Genomic DNA, 24,640 nt, shown 5'->3' with positions numbered 1-24,640 from the left:
TTTTAATCCTTGCTTTTTTTGCATTTGTATTTGAAGATGTACAATTATACATATGTATAATTGTACATCTTCAAGTCCCTGAAAAATTATTCAGGTAAAAACATTCTGGGAGGGTGTCTTTGACCTGGCCATCACCTGAATGCAATCTGTGACGAGGGGTAAAAAGTAATGTAGTTTTGCCCAGAAGGTTGGATTTCAGTGCAAGCCCCCAAAGCCACTCTCTGTAGACTTGGAGGAGTTTGTTCAGAGCTCTGGAGATCACGGGGTTGTTATTATGACCTTAGGAACTTTGGTCGGGAAGCTCCCTGAAGATGTCGCTGAGGAGATTGCTGCAGCATTCGCCCAGCTGCCACAGAAGGTCGTATGGAGGTATATGGGACAAAGGCCAGCCAACCTGGGTAACAACACATTAATGGTCAACTGGCTGCCACAGAAAGACCTCAGGACATCCCAAAACAAGAGTGTTTGTGACCCATGGAGGCACCAACGGGGTTCAGGAGGCAATTTATCATGGAGTTCCTGTAGTTGGACTTCCTTTATTCTTTGACCAGCCTGATAACCTCTCCAGAATTAGAGCAAATCAGTCCACCAAAATGTCCTGGTTTGTTTACAACTGTATTGATGTCATTGCTGCTTTGTTGGCAGTTGTGTTGCTTGTAACATCCACCTGCATTTCAATTGTACTTGACACTAGATGGCTCAACAGATCAATGTGTTGTGCTTACAACTAAATATTAACTCTTGTTGCGGTACAAAACACATATTATACAACAGGGCCATTTTCTGCAGCAGTACACAACTTCTTATACAACAGAGCTGTTCAAAGTACACTATGCCAGCCAGTCATGAAGTTGAAGGACATACCAAGAGGTTCATTCACCTTTCCTTCTTTCCAACTGTGCACAACACCTTATCAAATAACCGATACAGTCGTTGAACTGACACTTTGAAGTTGGATTGTCTTTCCTGTACCTGTGGATTAAGGTAAGTGTTAATAAAAAGCTCTGTTATGCACACGTACAGTAAAACAGCCGTGGAATGTGTGTTTTGTTGAGACATGGTCAGTGCAAGTCTTGGTAGTTGCGTGTACTGTATGTGTAAAGTTTAACAAACGATAATATTAGTTAACAGTCTATAAACTTATGTTTGAAAATGTTATTTAATTTATTGTTTTGTGTATTTTGACCTCAAGCTGTTATATAAATGAGGCCATCTGAGAAGTTTAAAGAGGGGAAATGTTTCTTAAAGTAAAAGTAAATCAAAATTACAAGTACAGGACTTGAGTTAACGCACTTAGTCATTATCCACCACTGTATGTCATGTTATAGTGTGATTGTAAAGAAAAATAATTCCATTTTGATCTCCTTTTGTGCTTTTTTTTGGTCTCTGAGGGACGTCACCATGAAGGTGTTTTCCTCGTCTCTCATCACCTTTGCTCTACTCTTGATTCAACTCTCCAGTGCATCTGGAGGCAAAATCCTGGTGTTCCCATTGGACGGAAGCCATTGGATAAATATGAAAGTAATCATAGAGGAGCTGCATGCCAAAGGCCACAAGGTCACTGTGGTTCGGGCGTCCGATAGCTGGTACATCAGTGAAAAGTCTCCTCTCTACACTTCTGTCACTGTTCCTAGCCCTGGTGGATTTGAGCAAAACTACTTTGAAGACTTTTTGTCTCGACAGCTGGAAATCCGGCTTCAGGGTAGGCATGCATCTTTTTGGTCTAAAATCTGGACTCGAATTCAAATGGAGCAGCTGGTTGTCGGACAGTTCTCTCTGCTCCACAAGGGAATGAGTGAAGTGGCCATTCAGATGTTTGAAGATGAAAACCTGATGCAGTCTTTCCATGAAGCCAAATATGATGTCGTTTTGACCGACCCTGGTGTCGGTGTCGGGGCAATGCTGGCACGTCGGCTCCAAGTTCCTCTTGTTTTTAATGTCAGGTGGACCATTCAAGGTGAAGCTCATTTTCTTATGGCCCCCTCACCTTTGTCATACATTCCTTTCACTGCAACAGAGTTGACAGATAAGATGACCTTCCCACAAAGAATAAAGAATATTTTGAGCTATATTTTAGGGATGTACACAATGTCATTAATCACGGAACCTCATTACAAACCAGTAGTTAAAAAGTACTTTGGTCCCGATGTGGATTACTCAACGTTTTTTCTGGATGCAGATATCTGGCTTATGAGGAATGATTTTGTCTTTGAATTTCCACGTCCAACAATGCCAAATATAATCTACATGGGTGGTTTTCAGTGCAAGCCCCCAAAGCCACTCCCTGCAGACTTGGAGGAGTTTGTCCAGAGCTCTGGAGATCACGGGGTCGTTATGATGACCTTAGGAACTTTGGTCGCGAAGCTCCCTGAAGATGTCGCTGAGGAGATTGCTGCAGCATTCGCCCAGCTGCCACAGAAGGTCGTATGGAGGTATATGGGACAAAGGCCAGCCAACCTGGGTAACAACACATTAATGGTCAACTGGCTGCCACAGAAAGACCTCTTAGGACATCCCAAAACAAGAGTGTTTGTGACCCACGGAGGCACCAATGGGGTTCAGGAAGCAATTTATCATGGAGTTCCTGTAGTTGGACTTCCTTTATTCTTTGACCAGCCTGATAACCTCTCCAGAATCAGAGCAAAGGGAGGAGCTGTGATTGTTGATATTGCCGAGCTTGACAGACACATCTTTGCAGATGCCCTCAAGACGGCTCTTTACAATTCCTCTTACAGAGAAAACATGCAGAGGCTCTCAAGGCTGAACAGAGATCAGCCCATGAAACCACTGGACCAGGCAATGTTTTGGATAGAATATGTCATCAGACATAAAGGAGCCCGTCATCTGCAGACTCAGTCCACCAAAATGTCCTGGTTTGTTTACAACTGTTTTGATGTCATTGCTGCTTTGTTGGCAGTTGTTTTGCTTGTAACATTCACCTGCATTTCAATTGTAAGGTTACTGTGGAGAATTATTTTTGTTGGGAAAAAAGTTAAACATGAATGACATGAAAAATAAAATGTTGGTTTTGTGTGCAAAATTCAAGATTTACCAAACATTAACCCAGCAGTTCTCTGTGTGTGATGTTTCTAAAGTTGACAGCATTAGTATAAATACTGTATGATAATGATATTTGTTCGATTCATAAAATAAAATTTCACCTTAATATGTCATGGTTTTCTAACACAAATGTAATATGTAATGTTTGGCATTGATTAAAAATACATTTGGAATGCAGCCTCTTTGCTAACTTTTTTTATTTAAAGAGGACATATCATGCTAATTTACACATGTATACTTGTATTTCGAGATCTACTAGTAGACTATGTTCACATGATTTAATGTTCAAAGAGCACATTCTTTTTCTCATAAATTTTGAACGCTGTTGGAATGCACCGCTCAGTTATTCAGAGCTCCACACTCGGAGCGACAGAGTGTACTTTCTGCACTCTGTCATAGGAGGTAGACCCATCCAAATGTTTACTGATACAGTACTGTAAAAAACGTTTTACTTTATTTATCTTTATTGGTCAGGGACCCCCCCAACAAAGTCCCAAGATGAATCTTAGGGGCCTTGAATTGATTAACAGGACATTAAAGCACAGAGTTATTATATTTCTACCTAATAAATGTTCTTGTTTTCTTTGCTTATTGCATTTGAATATTGTGTAACTGTACATCTTCAAGTCCCTGACAAGTATTCAGATAAAACATTCTGGGAGGGAAAACTCTCTCTTAGATTTGGCCATCCCCTGTATGCAACCTGTGACGAGGTCTACAAAGTAATTTAGTTTTAAGGGGTGAGAAGCCCAAAGAAGGCTCTGAAAAAATGGACTGGTTCATATTAATGCTCTCTTCAGGTAAACAATCAAGAGCAATTTAACATAAATTACACTAACTTGACACTAGATGGCCCAACAGATCAATGTGTTGTGCTTACAACTAAATATTAACTCTTGCTGCGGTACAAAACACATATTATGCAACAGGGCCATTTTCTGCAGCAGTACACACCTTCTTATACAACAGAGCTGTTCATAATACATCACATGTTACTACATGCCAGCCAGTCATGAAGTTGAAGGACATACCAAGAGGTTCATTCACCTTTCCTTCTTTCCAACTGTGCACAACACCTTATCAAATAACCGATACAGTCGTTGAACTGACACTTTGAAGTTGGATTGTCTTTCCTGTACCTGTGGATTAAGGTAAGTGTTAATAAAAAGCTCTGTTATGCACACGTACAGTAAAACAGCCGTGGAATGTGTGTTTTGTTGAGACATGGTCAGTGCAAGTCTTGGTAGTTGCGTGTACTGTATGTGTAAAGTTTAACAAACGATAATATTAGTTAACAGTCTATAAACTTATGTTTGAAAATGTTATTTAATCTATTGTTTTGTGTATTTTGACCTCAAGCTATTATATAAATGAGGCCATCTGAGAAGTTTAAAGAGGGGAAATGTTTCTTAAAGTAAAAGTAAATCAAAATTACAAGTACAGGACTTGAGTTAACGCACTTAGTCATTATCCACCACTGTATGTCATGTTATAGTGTGATTGTAAAGAAAAATAATTCCATTTTGATCTCCTTTTGTGCTTTTTTTTGGTCTCTGAGGGACGTCACCATGAAGGTGTTTTCCTCGTCTCTCATCACCTTTGCTCTACTCTTGATTCAACTCTCCAGTGCATCTGGAGGCAAAATCCTGGTGTTCCCATTGGACGGAAGCCATTGGATAAATATGAAAGTAATCATAGAGGAGCTGCATGCCAAAGGCCACAAGGTCACTGTGGTTCGGGCGTCCGATAGCTGGTACATCAGTGAAAAGTCTCCTCTCTACACTTCTGTCACTGTTCCTAGCCCTGGTGGATTTGAGCAAAACTACTTTGAAGACTTTTTGTCTCGACAGCTGGAAATCCGGCTTCAGGGTAGGCATGCATCTTTTTGGTCTAAAATCTGGACTCGAATTCAAATGGAGCAGCTGGTTGTCGGACAGTTCTCTCTGCTCCACAAGGGAATGAGTGAAGTGGCCATTCAGATGTTTGAAGATGAAAACCTGATGCAGTCTTTCCATGAAGCCAAATATGATGTCGTTTTGACCGACCCTGGTGTCGGTGTCGGGGCAATGCTGGCACGTCGGCTCCAAGTTCCTCTTGTTTTTAATGTCAGGTGGACCATTCAAGGTGAAGCTCATTTTCTTATGGCCCCCTCACCTTTGTCATACATTCCTTTCACTGCAACAGAGTTGACAGATAAGATGACCTTCCCACAAAGAATAAAGAATATTTTGAGCTATACTTTAGGGATGTACACAATGTCATTAATCACGGAACCTCATTACAAACCAGTAGTTAAAAAGTACTTTGGTCCCGATGTGGATTACTCAACGTTTTTTCTGGATGCAGATATCTGGCTTATGAGGAATGATTTTGTCTTTGAATTTCCACGTCCAACAATGCCAAATATAATCTACATGGGTGGTTTTCAGTGCAAGCCCCCAAAGCCACTCCCTGCAGACTTGGAGGAGTTTGTCCAGAGCTCTGGAGATCACGGGGTCGTTATGATGACCTTAGGAACTTTGGTCGCGAAGCTCCCTGAAGATGTCGCTGAGGAGATTGCTGCAGCATTCGCCCAGCTGCCACAGAAGGTCGTATGGAGGTATATGGGACAAAGGCCAGCCAACCTGGGTAACAACACATTAATGGTCAACTGGCTGCCACAGAAAGACCTCTTAGGACATCCCAAAACAAGAGTGTTTGTGACCCACGGAGGCACCAATGGGGTTCAGGAAGCAATTTATCATGGAGTTCCTGTAGTTGGACTTCCTTTATTCTTTGACCAGCCTGATAACCTCTCCAGAATCAGAGCAAAGGGAGGAGCTGTGATTGTTGATATTGCCGAGCTTGACAGACACATCTTTGCAGATGCCCTCAAGACGGCTCTTTACAATTCCTCTTACAGAGAAAACATGCAGAGGCTCTCAAGGCTGAACACAGATCAGCCCATGAAACCACTGGACCAGGCAATGTTTTGGATAGAATATGTCATCAGACATAAAGGAGCCCGTCATCTGCAGACTCAGTCCACCAAAATGTCCTGGTTTGTTTACAACTGTTTTGATGTCATTGCTGCTTTGTTGGCAGTTGTTTTGCTTGTAACATTCACCTGCATTTCAATTGTAAGGTTACTGTGGAGAATTATTTTTGTTGGGAAAAAAGTTAAACATGAATGACATGAAAAATAAAATGTTGGTTTTGTGTGCAAAATTCAAGATTTACCAAACATTAACCCAACAGTTCTCTGTGTGTGATGTTTCTAAAGTTGACGGCATTAGTATAATTAGTCACTTGGGAATACTAATGAAAATACAAGCCCCGACAATTCAAATCCTCCCAAACAGAAATCAAAGGGGCTAAACCCAGCAATCAGGAAATTCTGCAGAATAAATTCCATTAGATAGGAAGAAACTTAAGAAGATAACAGACCAGTTCAATCTTACTCAACTGGTGCAAGGATCAACAAAAATAACCGCAGCAATACTTTTTTGATTACCTTTAACAAAGTGATATCCTCCTTCAGAAAAAAGGTGCAATACAAACCTAGACAAAAGAACCCTTTACCATGGCTCAATGACACCCTCTGGTGACAAATACGAAAGGAAGATGCTGTGCTGAAAAGAGCACTTAAATCAGGAAATATAATGACAGGCACACTTTGACATCCCTTCGAAATAAGATAGAAAGAAACATAAGGAAGGCTAAAGCTGATTGTTTTAATTTGAGTAATTAATGATGCAAGGGGAAATGAGAAACTGATCTGGAAAAGTCTTAATAAAAACTTAAATTAACTGGAAGAAATAGTTACATTACAGTCATTTAGCAGACGCTTTTATCCAAAGCGACTTACAATTCAGTATCTATCTACGCACCGTAGACGCAGCTACGGGAGCAATTTTGGGGTTAAGTGTCTTGCTCAAGGACACATTGACATGAGAATAGTAGAGCAGGGGCCGGGGATCGAACCGCCGAAAGCATCACCCATTCAGTATGTGCAATATGTTTTGTAATATGAAATACATTCACAAGGCAATATCTGTCTTTGGAGTGATATAACTGACAGAATGTCTAACTATCAGATAACTGTCAATGTCAGCTGGTTTTGTACTGCTTCAGTCTATTTACCATAATGTTTTTGTTAACAGATCATAGATAAGGAATGTATATGTGCTAGCTAATGAATTATGGTGTGGATATTGAAGTGGGATTGTGTGAGTTACTTAACCATAATCAATGTTTTACCTGCAGTAGATAGTATTAGCGGTACAAAAATATGTACAAAAACATATTTTAGCCACCTAAAAGAAAGGCCCACCTAAAAACATAAATTCCACGTCAAGTGTACGCTATCATTATTGTTTTTGTCTCTGTGTCTGCTGGCTTTGAAGAGAGCTTGAATACATTTCACTGTCAGGTCAGTTCCCCATTGGAAAGGCTGTCTGATGGCAAGATAAAGCGGAAAAAATAATCTAAAAATAACATTTACATAAACGGATTTCTTTTTTTTTTACATTTATTTTTTAGGTGAGCTTTTCTTTTATGTGCCTCAAATACGTTTTGCTGCTGCCCGTATCCACAGCAGTATATTGCTTTGCTCTCTTGCCCATACTTCTGTCTGTTTCTCCAAACTGGGGACTATTAATGGAAGATAAATTGATGTATTAGTTAGAAGCAATTCATTAAGTTATCACAGACAAAAGACTAAATGATTGTAAATTAAAACAGTTTGATTTTATTAGGAAACCGTAAATGCATACATGAAGGAAATGCATATTACATATTATTTCACTTTATTTCTTTGTTTGATATGTTTTCATTAGACGGAATTAACTTCCATTATGTAAGGACCAAAGTGTCATGCAAATGGTAAATACACCGCACAACATTTATTGAGACCAGTTAGAAGAAACCTTACCTTGACAGTTTTGGGATTATGTAATATTTACAAAATGAGACAATAAGCATTACCTTTACAACTCCTGTTTACAGCTCTTGCTTTTAAATCTGGTGATAGAGTTTCTACATCTCATCTATATTGTTATTTTTTCTGTATTTTTGACTTGAGAACAAGTGAAAATAAAGTTTTGAAAGGATAATCTTTTTAAGTTCCTTAATTGTTTCATTATCTGTGAAACAGGTGGAAATAAAAATGTTGCCAAGGTGATATGAATGTTTTGGCTGGTGGATGTTTTTTGGTCAGAATCTGAAGGGTTTCTTATTGTAAAACTCACTTTTGCCACAAGAGTCTGAGGTGCACCACTGTCACATGTTCTAAATATGACTTCAAGCTTTCATGTTTTCCATAACAGCAGATTAACATCAATTAAAATACATTTCTGCAAAAAGAAAGACATGGCAGCAATTTGACATAACCTGCTAACACAATATACATATCTTCTATTTAGAGTGCATGGGAAATTTAAAACACACGTGGAAGAAACCATTAATGCTTTTAGTCTTATATAGGACATTTGGTAGACATGCACTTCAGCCTGTTATGGCCGAAATGAGTATTACAACAACAAACACTTACAAAAATTATCCTAACAAAAAGCATTCACCTGCCAAAACGATTTTTTCTCCCCTGATTTAACAAATGAAAAAAAATGAAGATACTTAGAAAGATTATCCTATAGCGAAAGTCAGACATGAAAGAAAACAATTTCGATCAGACATAGAAAATGGATCACCAGAATCTTTTTTCTCACTTGCCTCTCAGGGCCTCTGTACAGATGGATATTTCTCAAAAAAAGGATTCATAAAATAATACAGCACACAAATATAAAACTGGTGATAGTAAGCTTCATCTTGGCAGTTTTTGCTTGAAATTTGCATCAGTTAACATAACCTTTGTTTAAATACCATGAATTGGGAAATGGTCTAGATCAGAATATTCTTGCTTATTTCGTTGTAAAAATGCACCTTACATTTACAATATAAAATATATTCTATTATCTTGATATATTGATCTAAAAACATGTTCAATCGTTTCATTATTACACATACTGCATCATATTTGAAAAAAAGATGATTTACTTCATTGATTACAAAAGCAAGGCACTGAATCTCACTGCTAGACCAGCTTGCATAATATTTGCATACTAATACAAAGCAACTCTTCTGCCTCCTCCATATACTTTTGCGTTTGGTGTTTCTCCTGTACCTCGGTATATCAATTAAGTGGAATGGATGCAGTATTGCAGTATCAGTGGCCTCAGTTTGTTCACTTTGCTTTATTCTGTCTGCTGATCCATGTAACGTTACATATGATGTATGTTGTCACATTGAGTTGCACAGAATCCACATCCAGTAAGAGTCACACCAATGAGTATGAAATGATTCCAATGACATTTACCACAAGTAAAGTATGTTTAGGCCACTTAACAGGCTCAATTTAGTTTCGGGACAAGGTAGCACTGTGTCAAAGGTGCGTGAGGCTGTCATTACCCTATATTAGTTCAAAGAGAAATAGGATTACTACTTAAAGCTCTAGGTGCTGTTAAGGTCAGGGCTTATGTCAGACTGAGGGACTGCTTGATCCACAGTTTCAGGCCTAGTAGTGGTTTGTAAAGCTCTGGGTGCCGTTACAGTTGTATCAATACCTGAGAATTACTCGTACCTGCTTGGTTTTTAACTGTTCAATGAGAAATAATAGCGTCCATTTTGTCTGTTTTAATATAATTGATTTATGCTCTACTTTATGACGGGACGTTGTGTGGATGTGCCCGCTTGTCTATGCGCTTCTCCAAGATCTCGCGGGATTTAAGATTAAACGGGTGGTTAAGAAAAAAAAAAAGAAAAAAAAAAAAAAGGTGGTTCCCTTGCTGCACCGGGCTGACAGCAGAGAGCCGCACAGGTAACTAGCCAGCAAAGGGCTTCCCGCTAGTCTACCTAGCGACACTTCTGTCTCTGCGTGATACCATTGGAGTGTGAGGAGGTGAATCCACGCCGCATCATCGCATCCCGCACAGGTCACCTTAGCACTCGGTCCTACCGGCATTTTCCACTCCCCCCCCAGTCTCCGAAGATGATACCTGGCAAACGAAGAGCTGCAGTCATGTCCTTCTCGGTGGCGATATTTGGAGCCCTGATGCTGCAGTCTGTCTCCTCTCAGAACGGTAGGAACCGAGCTCTTCCTACAGAAAACTACACGGCGGTTATTCTCACGTCATGGCGAAAATGCGGGGCTTTTAGGAAGGGATGTCGCCTGCATTTCTGCAGTGGGGAATTTCTAATGAATCATTACAAGACGTGTCTTTTCTTTAACAACGTTGTCCATCACGGGTGTCTCACCAGCAACCAGGTTTCATTACATAATCCCTTTAACGTTGCACTGTAAGAAACTGCTATTAGTCGAATAAAGCGCTGTTTTTGGCATTATGTGCATTTGAAAAGAAGTGTAAATACATAATTGGCTTATTCGTTGGGCTAAAGTGGGCCACGCGGAGGCCTGTGTCCCTAAAATGTCCTTTGAAGTGTTGGAGCTGCATGTACATGAGCGGTTGCTGATTGCAGCAAGGACAAGTTCTGCTCATTAGGTCGGGGGACAGCAATAGGTGAATGTAGGGAAATGGTGTCACACTGAAGTTCAAAACCTGCCCTGCTCTCCTAAGAGATTGGTTCTCACACAATCATCATGCTGTCTGTCACGCGTGGGTCTACTGAGGTATGTCAGGATGTGGCTCAGGAATTCAGTATCCAGCACCACCAAATTCCCCTCCTACAGGGTGAGATCATTCCCTGCATCAGTCCAGGTCCTTGTGACCGAGCACAACATGCATGTCATTAGATGTAGGACCTCAGAAGTGCTGTAAATGGCACCAGTCCGTTTTGCTGCATGCTTCTATTTTTAGAGCGGAGATGCTGCACTGAGACCATGGCTTTAATGTCCTCTTGCAACAGTGAATCTGTTAACTCTTCGCTGAGATGTACTGCACTGCAGAATGGAATTGATTTCTCAGCACGGTTCTACTTGTCCAATTGACCCCTCAGCTCATAAATCCCTCCCCCCCACCAAACAGTGTAAACCCGTCTCAGCTGAGTCTTCGGTGGTGGATGCTGTAATTCTGATTAACAAACATTGTGTAACAGTAAGTGAGAATTTATTCAGCCCGGGCCTTCCCTTGAGTTGACCATGCATTACACATCTCCTATACTGCACACCCACTCATTACATCTCCTCTTCAATCAGCACGCCAGCAGATAAAGTTCTGCTTAAATGTGATGCCTTTTTAACTGACAGACAGCTAGTAAGTGTGAATTTGTCTTATTTTCTTAAAAGTCCAGAGAGGATGGATGGCTCAGAGAATGCTACAGTATACTTTAAATACTGATAATTATACCATTAGTTGAGTCTGGTAATGCTATTAACGGGCACAGCGGCAAGCCTCATCACAGAAGCCATTTTTATCTGCTAATGGCTGCTCACTTGTGAAGCTATTCCTGCCAAAGTTCCCTAAGGATGTGTGTTTGACCTGAAGTAGGGTGGCTCTTACCAAGGAGGCGGTTACATCATTCAAACTATTTTATTTTGAAAAGTCACGCACAAGCCACAACAAAAACTTCTATAAATGCAGGTCTCAGTTAATGAACGGATCAATGCAAACTGAGGAGTTTGTTGCTCCAGTAATGAGTTTTTGGAAATGATCAGTCTTGTGTTCATATTATTGTTTAAGCAGGTCAGAGTACAATTATCCTGACAAACAATTGGTTACTCACATCTTTAATTTAAATATTAAAGGGATATGTTATTCAATACTATAGAATGAGTATAAAGTTGAGGCGTAAAGGTTTTAAGTTGTTCTGTAATCAACATAGAGTTCATCAAGTGAAGTATATGATATCACCATACATCACAAGCTTTAAATTATAAGCTCTCATCTGTCATTTGCAGTGGGGCTACAAATATTGATTATTTTAATTATTGAATTATCCGATTACTTTTCAATTTGTTGATTCATTGTTTGGTCAATACAATGTCAGAAAAAAAGACTGTTTATCAAAATTGCTGCAGATTATTTTAATTATTTTCAATTAGTCAATTGATAGAAATATAGTTTCAGTTCTAATTAGTGTTTCTGTCATATTTATAATCAAAGGCATCTTAATACGGAGTGTTGAATTCTTTCTTTATAGCTCAGGTTTTTCTCATGCTTCCTGATACCCTGCACACAAAATATCAAAACCCCCGGACAATTAGAGACGTGGTTTGTAAGAGCAGAACTTTTAAAATCAAATGATAAAGTTGGTTATTAACGAACATTAAAACTAGATGGCTGCGGAGTATTTTGATCTTAGTATTTTATTTAGAAATAATGTTTATACTCCTTTTACATAAAATCACTTTTATTTTCTGCAACATCAGATCACAATAATGTCACTCATGGAAAATTTCAATACTCAGCGCTTAAATATATGCAATAATCCATACTTGTATGCTTTTTCTAATCTATAGTTGTCTGTTCATCAGGACTCACTTCTGTTCTGATAGAATATTCATTTAGCATCCAATTAGCTACTCAATATGTATTGCTGCAGTAACTGGGACAGTGGCTAGAACTATATTATATTAATTGGTTTAAGTGGATTCATAGGAATAATATAGATATAAAAAAAATATCTGCAAGGAAAGACTCATGACTATTCCAGGCCTTCTGTTGTCAGAGAATGTATTTCCTACTTTCTGGTACACGCACTATATTAACCATTCTCTCAGTTTACAGTCACAAGGGGCTGACAGGATGTGACTGAAAGGCAGCTTTTGATTGGTCCTCACTAAAACATCAAAGTGTCTGATTGGAGAGAAAAACTTGATAGTCTTATAAATGATGATGCAAATGATTTTCACTAGATAGAGCTTTCTAACTTGCTAAATACAGTGTATCACTCTAAAAGGTGGTGGAAATAACACTTATGTGTGGTTTTTGTTTTTGTTTTATTACACACACACTTCTAAATATTCACCAAGAAAACAAGAAAATAAACAAAATCCAGCTTCAAACATGGATATAGAAACAGAGATCGAATAAACTTTACAGACATTTTAATGTCAAGAAACAATCTGGAAACAATAAATATTGAATTTATGAAGTGTGATATGTGGACAAAAAAAAAGAAAACATAGAAATGAAAAGTAAAAGTGATAAACAGCATAAGAAGGCAGTAGAAAATAACAGGGTTTTAAGCTTGATTTTAAATAATTGATGGATAAATTGGAAAAAAGAAAATGATCACTTGGTTGCAGCCCAGCACATTCAAAGCTTAAGAATATGTTGACGATTTAAGATTAATCAGGTAGCTATTAAAAATAAAAAGACTAGTGCAATGCAGCCTTTATAGTTCTAAGATCACACACGTGAGACATGCACAACAAAACACTAAACTAACATCAACATGACATGAGAGTGATGTGTGTGTGTGTGTGTGTGTGTGTGTGTGTGTGTGTGTGTGTGTGTGTGTGTGTGTGTGTGTGTGTGTGTGTGTGTGTGTGTGTGTGTGTGTGTGTGTGTGTGTGTGTGTGCGCGCGCGCGCAGCACAGCGCTACTCGCTCAGCACTTTTGACACATCTACACTATCCGAGGTGGCAGGAACCGTCTCTCAGCAGTTCTGTGTTCAGAGCTGAGGTTTTGGTTTTAGTTTTCAGACCCAGTCCGGTTGTTTACTGCTACTTATAAACACTCTGTTGCCAGTTTATTAGGTACACCAAGCTAAGACTGATGCAGTCACATACAGCAGTATCAATGAGGCTAAATAATGAACACCTGTCAGTGTAATGCAATAATTCAACAATATAGCCTTTATGAAGGGAGGATTTATTTCAGGACTGTTGTATTAGACTGCATTGCTTTAATATGGGGTACCTAATAAACTGAGTGTGGTGGAATCTATTTGTGCCTACAGTAGATATTCTGCTCTTGATGCACCAGTTGTAGGCTGTACAGCAGGGTTATGATGTCAGCTGGACAAAAAAAACAAAAACATGTCTCTCTGCCTTGTGGTGATTTGCCTGGTCTGGTTGGCCATCTCTTCCTCTTCCCACTTTGTTGCCGTAGAGTGCTTCTATGGAAACGGAGGGGGTCCATCACCATGCGCCCACACGCTCCCCAGAGACCCAGAGCTGCAGTTTCTATAAATCTCTTCTCAATGTGCATATAGACCATGCTTATGATTACAGCAACACCCCCCCCCCCTCCTCCTCCTCCACGTCCAATCTGTGCAGCCGTGATCAATGTTTTACTTGTCTTGCTTTCAGTTCAGAGAGGGAGACATTTCAATCCAGTAAAATCAACAGTGCACAGTTTGCCCGGTGTCTGTGTCCCATTACTATATAATTACATAAACCAGCACTAATGTTGTTTTCATTACACAGACGAGATGCACTGAAAATGACAAGGTCAGTTGGAGGACTTTTAGATGCGAGGGCTGTGCAAGCCCGAATTTATATGATGTCATTAATTGGACAAAATCAAGTGAGAGCCACCTCGGTATAACGTCCCAGTGGACTTGAATGAACGCTTCCTAGAAATAGCAGCAATAATGGCTTTAGGCAGAGCTGAGGTTGCCTCTCTTTTCTCTCTGGGTTTTATGTTGTATGTTAGAGCTGAAACTATTAGTTGATTGAAAAAAAAGAATTAATCAGCAACAATTAAATGCAAATAATGGCCAAAATTTTCTTTTTCCACTTTCGTAATTTAAGTCTTCTATGATGGTTGATTCAATATCTTTGAGTTTGTAACTTTGTTTTTTTTTCTACTCTTCGTTTTACTTAAATCAACCTTTGTTTCACTTTAAGATAATTTGTCTGTCAGTGTTTTTTTTTATTATCATTATTATTATTTCATATCATCTTTTTTTCTGTTTGTCTTTCCTTTTCTTCTTCCCATTCAATTCACCCTGTTATTTTCTTGCTTTTCTATCCTCCACCTGCTTTTCTTTTTTGCGGGGGGCTTATCTCTGGACATGCTGTCCCCTAAACTTCCACCACCTCCACTAGCGGGCTTTGTGAAATCCCCGTTTTCTGAGACTAAGCTCACGGGCGACACCTTTGAGCTGTACTGTGATGTGGTGGGAAACCCCACCCCAGAAATCCAGTGGTGGTACTCTGAGATCAACCGAGTCGATTCCTTCAGGCAGCTGTGGGACGGCGCCCGTAAGCGGCGAGTGTCCATCAGCACGGCCTACGGCTCCAACGGCGCGAGCGTGTTGGGTGTCTCTCATCTCACGCTGGACGATGCTGGAACCTATGAGTGCAGAGCCAGCAATGACCCACGACGTAATGACCTGCACCAAAATCCAGCCACCACCTGGATCCGTGCTCAGGCCACTATAACGGTGCTGCAGAGTGAGTGGTCACTGTAGAGGACACACCCTCTTCCCTTCCGTTAGTAACCAAACTTAGCAGTTCCTGTGTGATCCAGCCTCCCTAAAACCTCTCCAGAGGGTCTCTAGCTTCCTCCATCGGTATCATCCTCCACTACACTCCACTCCACTAGAAGAAAAGCACCACCAATTAGTCTTTATGTACTTTTACCAGCAGTTAGTTGAGTAGTATTTTGTGTTCATCCGTTGGTTCAGTACATCCTTCAGCCTTAAGTCTCTTCCCCGTCTCTATTTCCCTTTTACTTGATTTTTCTCCCCCTTTAGCTCTCATCCTCTAATTTCTGTGAACTGTATAACATTATATTCAATTTAATTTTATTATTTTTTATTGTAGTAATCTGAATTATTTCTGTGTTTCTAACACTTGTTTGTTGTTTGCTTTTGTTGTATTTTAATACAGATGTATATTTCACCACAAACTATCCTGTACCAGAATCTGAAATCTAGATTAAGATTTAAACATGCGGATGCTGAATTTGGGTGTTTAATCTCAACACTTTTTTGGTACAGACCGAAATGTTTCTGTAGCTCAGAGCATCAACAAACCTGTAGCATAACGTTTTATTAAAGAACCAGATATTTTCTAACATAGATGGATATCTTTTGTACTGATGATTCAACTGAGGGAGTTTCATCCGAACCTTGGAAGTGCTCCCATTTCCCAGTCACCTACCAACACAGAAAATGACTTCTACTTAAGGAACCCTGGATGCCTGAAATAATTCCTCCCACTTCACAACTCTATTCCTGTGCTATATTGTATAAAGTGTGGCTGGCTGTGGTGTCTGTCCGAACCCTTTGTGCGTTTCCATCCTCCACCCACGAGTCCCAGCAAACATCACTTCTGTCCAAGCTGATCTGTGTTTCTCTTACAGAGCCGTCCATTTCCGCCTCTGAACACGCCACACTTCCTGTGGAAGGTGACTCTTACACACTGCAGTGCAACCTGACCAGCGCCCACAGTGTGCACGAGGAGAGCTACTGGATGAAGAACGGGGAGGAGATCCCGGATACACGCAGCCCAAATAGGAACACTGAGTATAAGTAGGCATCACGGCAAACTTTATGCAACTTCTGTGTGTGTGTGTGTGTGTGTGTGTGTGTGTGTGTGTGTGTTAAACACAGAGTTTAGCTGCCTGTTGTGGGTTCACGTGAGGTGTGTTTCTGCTCTGCAGGCTGAAGAAACCAAGAGGAGATGACGCCGGATGGTACATGTGTGTCTACACCTTCGAGATGGCTCCTCCAGCAAACGCCACCATAGAAGTTAAATGTAGGTGTTGATTTGTGAGCTGCAGGCGGGATTTTTTTTGTCAGTTTCAAGGGCACATTAGAGATGCCCCTGATTAAAAATGGCCTTGAGCACTAGCAGCGCTGTCATGTGTGGACCTGTGATTTCAAACGGCTCTGCTAGCTGCCCGGGGGGCAGCCTGCGCCCTTGACACCTCCATCCAACCAATGCCCGGCTCAGTGGCAGCAGATGGTGTCCTGTTTGTCTGATGGCAAGGGATTACGTCTCAACGTTAAAATCTGGTCAGCCTTTTCTGCTGTCACACGCATCGCTATGGAGGAAAATTGGATTTTATGGGGCATTTCTTTTCATCCGGGAAGGAAAAAAGATTTACAGGCCAGGCAGATTCATAATATACAGAAAACACAGACTACTACAGGCAGCTCAATGTTAAATTGGATCACATGTTCCTGATTGATGAAATGTTGTGAATGAAATATTTATAATTCACCTCTTTTCACTCAGAAGTCAGTGGGTCTTCCCTTTGTTGATCATGGCTAAAAAAAAACTTCAATGGAATTACCTTTTATTTGGTGGATTAGTTTAACAACATTATTCTTTTATTGTGAGTTTTATTTCTTTTATGTTTCTCTACTTTACAATATAGTTTGCTGCATTATTTTACCCTCCTGCAGCTGTTTTAATGCCAATTATATTTTCTGTCATCTTCCTAAATCAGGGAAGTGCTTTGTGCATTTGGCTTGAAAAGTACTCAATAAGTAAGTAATAATAATTTTTATGATCTCAACACAGTGAAGCAGCTTTTCACTGCCCGAAAAACGTAGCTGTATTCTATAAGCATTGCTTACTTAACTATTGTGTAAACAATATATGCAATAAAAAGAACTATATTTATTATCCGCTTATACTTAAATAAAGAAAAGCACAAATTTGTAACCCTAATACCTACAATCATGAATCACTGAATCCACAGTAGACCTGTAACACTCTATTTTGTGAATTTCTTGAATGTATTATAACACCTGATCTTTGTTATTTTGTTTTAGCTGCTCCTGACATTACAGGCCACAAGCGCAGTGAGAATAAGAACGAGGGCCAACTTGCTGTTCTCTACTGTAAGTCTGTGGGCTATCCTCACCCGGTCTGGACCTGGCGTAAGTTCGACAACGGCATTCCCAGGGTATGTGATATGAATATACACTCCCTGATATAGTCAACATAAATGAAATTTAGGAGCCAGTCTAGGAAGTCCTTACATGGTGCTGTAATATAGCATGAAATACAGTGTAGTGTATTAAAACCTCATGACCTTAACTAGAACATAAAATCAACAGTTTCCATGTAAAAACAACCACCGTCAATCCTAAACATTAATAAGTACATTTCTTTCTTCTCCCTAAATAGGAAATTGACAACTCAAGCGGACGTTTCTTCATTAGCAGCAGAGACAACTACACCGAGCTCCACATTGTGAACCTGGACATTACCTTAGATCCAGGCGAGTACCACTGCAATGCCACCAACATGCTCGGCAGCCGTGACGAGAAGATCGTGCTGAGGGTTCGCAGCCACTTGGCCCCCTTATGGCCTCTTCTGGGGGTTTTGGCCGAGATCATCATCCTGATCGTCATCATCGTTGTTTATGAGAAGCGTAAGAAGCCAGAGGATTTACAAGACGGTGAGTCACAGGCGGTGGCGCTTAGGACTGTTATTATTCCAGTGCTTTTAATATATCTGAGGAGAAACTGGTTTTATTGCTCAGAGTTGTCATGGATCTCTCCTGTTAAATTTTTTTTTTTTCATCCCGAACCCCTGTCGGTGTGCTGTTGGGCACTGAGGCGACTGTGAGAGTAGGCACACTTTATTTTTAGCTGTCTGCTTAAGTCATTCTTTAGCAGGAGACACTAACAGAGTCACCTGACACTGTGCTGTGCCTGCATTCAATAATTCAGTCTGGCGAGGTTGACCCAACAGACAGACACTGTTGCAGGAGGTCGCACCTTGTCAGGACAATTTCATGCATTTAATATTCATGAGAAATATGATACTGCAGTTTTGCAGTGGTGTACAGTTTCAATTATTAACGGCTTTCCAGGGACCTTGTGCCGTCCCCGAGCTGCTGCAAGCTTAACCACGAGACACATCATTTAGCTATACAATCTGTGTATGCCAGCCTGGGGATTTTCTAATACTACTGAGTGCTTAATTTCCAAGAGTCAAGCTATATCATAAATTATGGATCAATGGTATTTAGGTGACCTTTTCCTCTCAAACTGAATTTTGATGTTGTCACACGCTAATCAGATGCAATGTGCAGCGAATGACTGACAGCTCAGAGCTGTGACATTCACTCAGTTTGGGAAATATATTGTCATTATGGTACGTTACATGGTGTTTAAGTCCCCTTGAGAATCCGCACAGTCTTACAAAACGGATGTGGATTGCGTGAATCATTCAGCAAATTCTTACATGAAATGTTGATACTTCATATTTTACATAGGTTAGCTTAGGCTGTTGAATATTTTAACAGATTGTTCCCCTTCTCCCCAAATTGCATAACCTAAAACCATGTTTGTGGTAAGTGTGAGACTTTGCATGCTTCATGAATATTAATAAGCATTCAGCCTAATCTTCTTCCAGTTCCCCGGACAGTACACGGTTCTATTCAGCCTCAACATTAGTGTCAAATGCCCTTCAATATCTTCAGTTTTTAGGATTTTATTTATACGGTAACTTCATGTTTTTGCATCAAACCGCAGCAGTGAGATGGCATGCAAGTCACAATCAGTCGTTTTGGCTGCCGCTGCTTGACACTGCTTTAATGACGTTATTACCTGATATTAATGGAGCTGCTCCTCACTAATCTCTTTGAGTGAACAGCTGTTCTTTGTGAGCGCTGCCTGTCTGTGCATGACAACAGCATTTTTTTTTTTTTTTTTTTTTTATTTTGCCTGTATGTAATTGTTTTAATGTGGGCTTGTGCTGGATTTAACTGCACTCTGTGTTTTTGTGAGTGACTTCATGTGGTGTTTTTTTCCTGCAGCATGACAGCCTGTTGTTTACTATTTTGTTACTTCATCTGGGTGATGTTTTCATCCCATAGCACGAACTGCACAAGCAGTACAGTTTAACATAAAATGTTGTGTAAACCTGAAGAGCACCATGTGGCAGTCACAACTTACTGTTCTTAATGCTTTGTGCTTTCTGTAAAAAAAACACTTCATCAACGTGTGCAACATTCTTGCGATTATTTTATTTTTTGGTCTTCATTTCTCCATATTTTTCCTTGTTGCCTCAGATGATGACCCTTCAGGTCCGGTGTAAGTATAAACAATTTACCTTCAATAACTTATCTGTGTTTAACTTGATAACGTGTGTGTTTTGTTGTATCTTATCATGATGCATCCACTCCTGACTGTCTTTAGAGCTCAGTGTGCAGTACACCCCACATCTGTGTCCCAAATATCTGGGAGCATCATGTGATAGTGCTTTGCTGTATTCATATAAATCCCAAAGAAATATAATAAGTCGAGCACGCACATGTGTTGCCCTCAATGACAAGTTATCATCTGAATTGTCCTGATGAGTGAAGCCTTGCCCATGATGCTCTAAGACTTAAAATAGACTTCTTTTAACTTACCATATTATCAGTCATATGCAGTATGCAAACATTTAATAACTGTGTTATAACACACTATAATGCAGTTGTAAGCAGGAATAAGTGTTAATATATTTGTCAACAACTATAACTAAATAAGTCTAAGAACTAAGAAAATAAATGGCGATGTAATAAAACACAGTTGTAGTAATTATTAGAAAATACAGTTCAAAGGAGAATTTATAATTGTTGACAATACTTAAAATGAATACAAATTTATAAATGTTGTTATAGCTTCTTACAACTACATTATAGTGTGTTATAAACCATTTATTAGATGTCTTTATTCTGCTTATAAACAAGGGACTTGAAGTAAAGGGTTACCATTAAAGGATACAAATAATGTTAAGAATTTTTTAATAGATATGTAACTGGACCCAGGTCTGCTATACTTCCCCAGAGTGAAAAGTTTAATTTGTGTTCATGCAGTGTACACTAGAGCTGAACTAAGTATTTTTTTCCAGTATTGATTTAAAGGCGCATCCCACCCGATAATTTTCTCAGACTTTATAAAGCTCCCTTAGCCACAGAAGACATACAACTGTTTTCATTGGCTTAATAGCTATGTGTAAAATCAGTGCCCCTTTAATCTACGCTTTTTTTTTTTTTCTTAATTGAATTCGTATGTATGCTATAAAATAACAGAAATTAGGCTAAAGGTCCATCACGAGGTGGCATGACTTAATGATGTAAAACAGAGAAAAGCAAATCTTTTGTGTTTTTCGTTGATAAATGACTACAATGATTCAACAGTTATTAGAATTGGGATCAAATTATTTTCTGCCAATCATTTGACTGATTTTATTTGAGGTATGAACTGATAGTGTTGTTTTCTTCCTGCTAAAGCAAAACTAATTCAACCAACAACCACAAAGACAAGAATCTCCGCCAGAGGAATACAAACTGAGCAGCCTGTCTGCTGAGTAAGTATTACATTATTAAGAGGAAGCCTGATGATAAATATGTATTACAAGCCTGTGGCCACAAGTTACAATATGATCCACCATATGATCACTAAGCGCTCAACCGAAATAAGACTACTGTCAGTCTGCTCTAATGAGTTGAATGTTCTCTTTATTTGCAGGTTTCATTACACATGTATTGACCATATGAAGGTAAACAAGAAGGGAGTCCATACCAGTTGTAAAGAGGATGTATCTGCCACTACAAGTATGGTTGAGGAGGAGTTCAATGAGGCATGCCTTATGATTTTATTGTGTGAGGGTGCGAATATGGAATATGAAATTGTTAACATTATAACCATTGTTGGTGCATGCAGTTGTTGACGTTAAGATTTTTTTCCCCCCCTCTTATCCACTAATTTTACATTTTTACTACTTCTAAAATAATGCATGCAAGATGTTGACCTTCTGTTTGATACAGAAACGGCTTTTTTTTTTGCTCTTTCTCTGGGAGTGGCTTCATTTAGAGAATCTGTACTGTGTGTTCTAGAGGAAAAACAAAACTTGGCAATGTAAATGAAATGCCACCATAATTGGGTATGACAGTTGTGTACAGTTTTATCATACCACTGCATACCATTTTATCAGAAAATATCTATTGCATTTTAAGGGCTTTGCAATGTCCCTCTAAATTTGAATAAGATTTTCTTTACTGTATGTATTAAATCATTATAACTATGTATCAGATCACCATTAATATAAAGACTATTCATATGATATGATGCACTTAAATGTTGAGGATAATGAAAAACTGTTTAGACCGACTTTAGGAAATATGTACTAACCATTCTAATATATTGTTTTATAATCATGTGTATTGTATAGCATGGCTATTATCCTATGCAATTATTATCCATATCAATATATTGAAAACCATCGCAGCTTTTGATTTCTCTGTGACAAAGCTTTAAACTAGTAGGATCACCGTAGAGCGTTGATGGCGTACTACACAGCTGCATGAATTCTCTATAGCTGACGCAAGAGGTGGCGAACGTCAGGACTGATACATGTGAAGCAATTCAAAGATCCCCGACTCATTTTTAAGAATAAATATCTCAAAAAAGGAAGTGTGTCTGTTGAGTTGATTTCCTTGTAGAGCACAGTAGACATTCAGTTGTACCATCAATGATGCAAACAGGCCGTCCCATCAGGAAGCTGAAAAATATCAACATGTTGAGAACAGCGACATCTAGTGAGGTTTTGAGTTGCTCACTTCAGGCTTCTCAAAATATGATGAGAATTATTATGAAATGCAATACAACTACAGTTCATTGGCAATGAAAATCTTGCATCTCAGATTATTAAATATGTATTAAAAAAAGGAAAATCACACAAGCCCTTTTTAACATTAGGATTATTTCAAATCCTAACTTTGGGCCTGAAGTTATGAACAAACTCACAAATCATCAACACTATAAGTAGCTATGTGTGATTATTAGTGCAGGTACTATATGAATATGGATCCTAATTTATCCACGGCAACAGATGCATTTCCATTTGCAATTTAGAATATGCTTTAAACACTTGTACCATGCTGTAGCAGTATTACTTACTAATTCTGAGGAGTTTTACCATTTTAATGTTTGACAAAGGCAGCAACACTGCATATAACTGAGTTCATCAGGTCTACCTAAAACTAATGCGGTCTAAAACAGTCCTGTTATAAGTTATACTTCTATAAAGGTGTTATTCAACTTTATGGTTAGTTTGGAGAATGTAGTTTATAATGCTGATGAATTGTTTATACTGGTGTTCTTTTATATTTAGTACTCTGGTATATGATAAATGGGTTTGACACAATATTACCTACATCTGGCTGTTTTAGCCCTGTGTACCCAATAAACGTCCACCTCCTGTTATTCTCAAACAGTAGTGGGCAGCACATTCAACACATTATGTAGGAAATTGCAGCAGCACAGCAAAGGGAGGCGCTATTTTATTGTGGCTGCTGTCTGGAAACACAAGTGGTCATGTCTCATTGTTGGGCTTTCATCAACATTTCTAACTATTACCAGCTGGAGAGTAATGAAATATTGTAATGTGTTTTTCATACCTTTTTTAAGCTGGTCTTTCATTTGTCTGGATCTGATTCACATGATGTAATGGTGACCTCGATTAATATGCCAGTAGGATTGAAACAGTAATAAGAACAGTCCATTTCTAAAGCAAAGAGACATCTGTGACTTTGTGAACCCGGAAAAAAAAACACAACTTTTGACAAAAAAGATTTGTGCTTCTGTCTGTGTGGTTTAATCTCTAATTCTGGTGATGAGTTGTTAGGTGAAGTTTGAATAAATCTGATGGTCTAGTTCTTAAACAGGCCAGTGGGTTGTATTTAATAACAAATTTAGAGGGTATTTTAAACTTTGTTGGAAATATTTATGTTGTAAATAATTCACCATAGCCCTTTTTTGGACGTGTTCTACTACTTGCCTCCTCTGTGACCAGACTGAGCCTACTTTAAAAGATCATCTCCGGTCATGTTTTACAACATAACCAAACATCTGCAATATTACAACATAATAATCAGTTCTTGTCAGATGTTCCGAACATTATGAAGACTATTACCAGTTCACCACCTGGGCATTGAGATTCACTACTACACAGTCTGTGTTTCACGTTTTAGTGAATAGATATCCCATGATAGTGTTCAAATCATTCAAACTACACATGTAGTTCATGACAACAAGAAAAGCATGGAACACAACATGTACATTCAGTGACCAGTTTGTTATGTACTCGTAGCTAAAACTAATATTTATTCTACCCTCATTGACATAAAAGGGGTGAAATACATGACACTATGGCACAACACAGATCAACAGCACCACAAACTACACAATCCAAAATGACCTTAAAGCTGACTCAACCATTGTTACAACTGTTTAAAAAACAAAACATGGTTATGTTTGACTGCATTGGTTTTACTGTAGGTGTACCTAAAAAAACTGGCAACTTTGTGCAAATCAGCCATGTGATCTGAGATGGCGTCCTACACTTGGTGATAATCGGGCCTGCAAACATAATGGAGAGTGATGACTGGAGTGTGCTAAATAAGGCACAGAGTGTGAACTCCTAATCTGTGTAGTTCATGATCAGGAGACTGACAGCTTGAAGTGCTGATGCCAAGACACAGATTGTTTGGATCTCTGTAGGAACATTTCCGAAGAGAGAAGCGGTTACATTCATTTTTTTAATAAGGACAAATCCCTTTTTTCTTACTTCTATTGTATTCTATTCAATTCATGTAATTTTATTTTCCCATGTTGTTTGACCACTGATGAAAATAAATAAAATAGGTGAAAGTATCTGTTGCATAGTAACAGACTCTTGACC

At 39.1% G+C, this 24,640-nt stretch overlaps 1 protein-coding gene and 3 pseudogenes across 2 annotated transcripts; all 4 read left to right on the top strand.

The window, feature by feature from the left end:
* The first annotated feature begins 861 nt into the window (after positions 1-861).
* LOC137881733 (UDP-glucuronosyltransferase 2A1 pseudogene) lies at positions 862-3,237 on the top strand (annotated as a pseudogene).
* Positions 3,238-4,074: 837 nt separating this feature from the next.
* LOC137881734 (UDP-glucuronosyltransferase 2A1 pseudogene) lies at positions 4,075-8,221 on the top strand (annotated as a pseudogene).
* Positions 8,222-9,686: 1,465 nt separating this feature from the next.
* On the top strand, positions 9,687-22,364 carry LOC137881735 (neuroplastin-like). 2 transcript variants are annotated; one of them, XM_068723812.1, is made up of 8 exons: positions 9,687-10,175; positions 16,311-16,479; positions 16,611-16,705; positions 17,731-17,864; positions 18,089-19,261; positions 19,983-20,004; positions 21,189-21,265; positions 21,427-22,364. In XM_068723812.1, exons 1-5 carry the CDS (start codon positions 10,085-10,087, stop codon positions 18,530-18,532), a joined length of 933 nt encoding a protein of 310 aa, XP_068579913.1. In that variant the 5' UTR covers positions 9,687-10,084; the 3' UTR covers positions 18,533-19,261; positions 19,983-20,004; positions 21,189-21,265; positions 21,427-22,364. The 2 variants fall into 2 exon arrangements, with proteins under 2 accessions (XP_068579913.1, XP_068579912.1); XM_068723811.1 differs by having other exon boundaries at positions 18,089-20,004.
* LOC137881737 (neuroplastin pseudogene) lies at positions 14,873-15,756 on the top strand (annotated as a pseudogene).
* Positions 22,365-24,640: the final 2,276 nt, after the last annotated feature.

The sequence above is a fragment of the Cebidichthys violaceus genome, unplaced genomic scaffold, assembly GCF_023349555.1.
Source record: "Cebidichthys violaceus isolate CVI_PGR_0920_01 unplaced genomic scaffold, fCebVio1.0.p SCAF_3, whole genome shotgun sequence".
NCBI lineage: Eukaryota > Metazoa > Chordata > Actinopteri > Perciformes > Stichaeidae > Cebidichthys > Cebidichthys violaceus.
The sequence above is the reverse complement of the archived record's forward strand: the minus strand, read 5'-3'. Positions and strand labels throughout refer to the sequence as shown.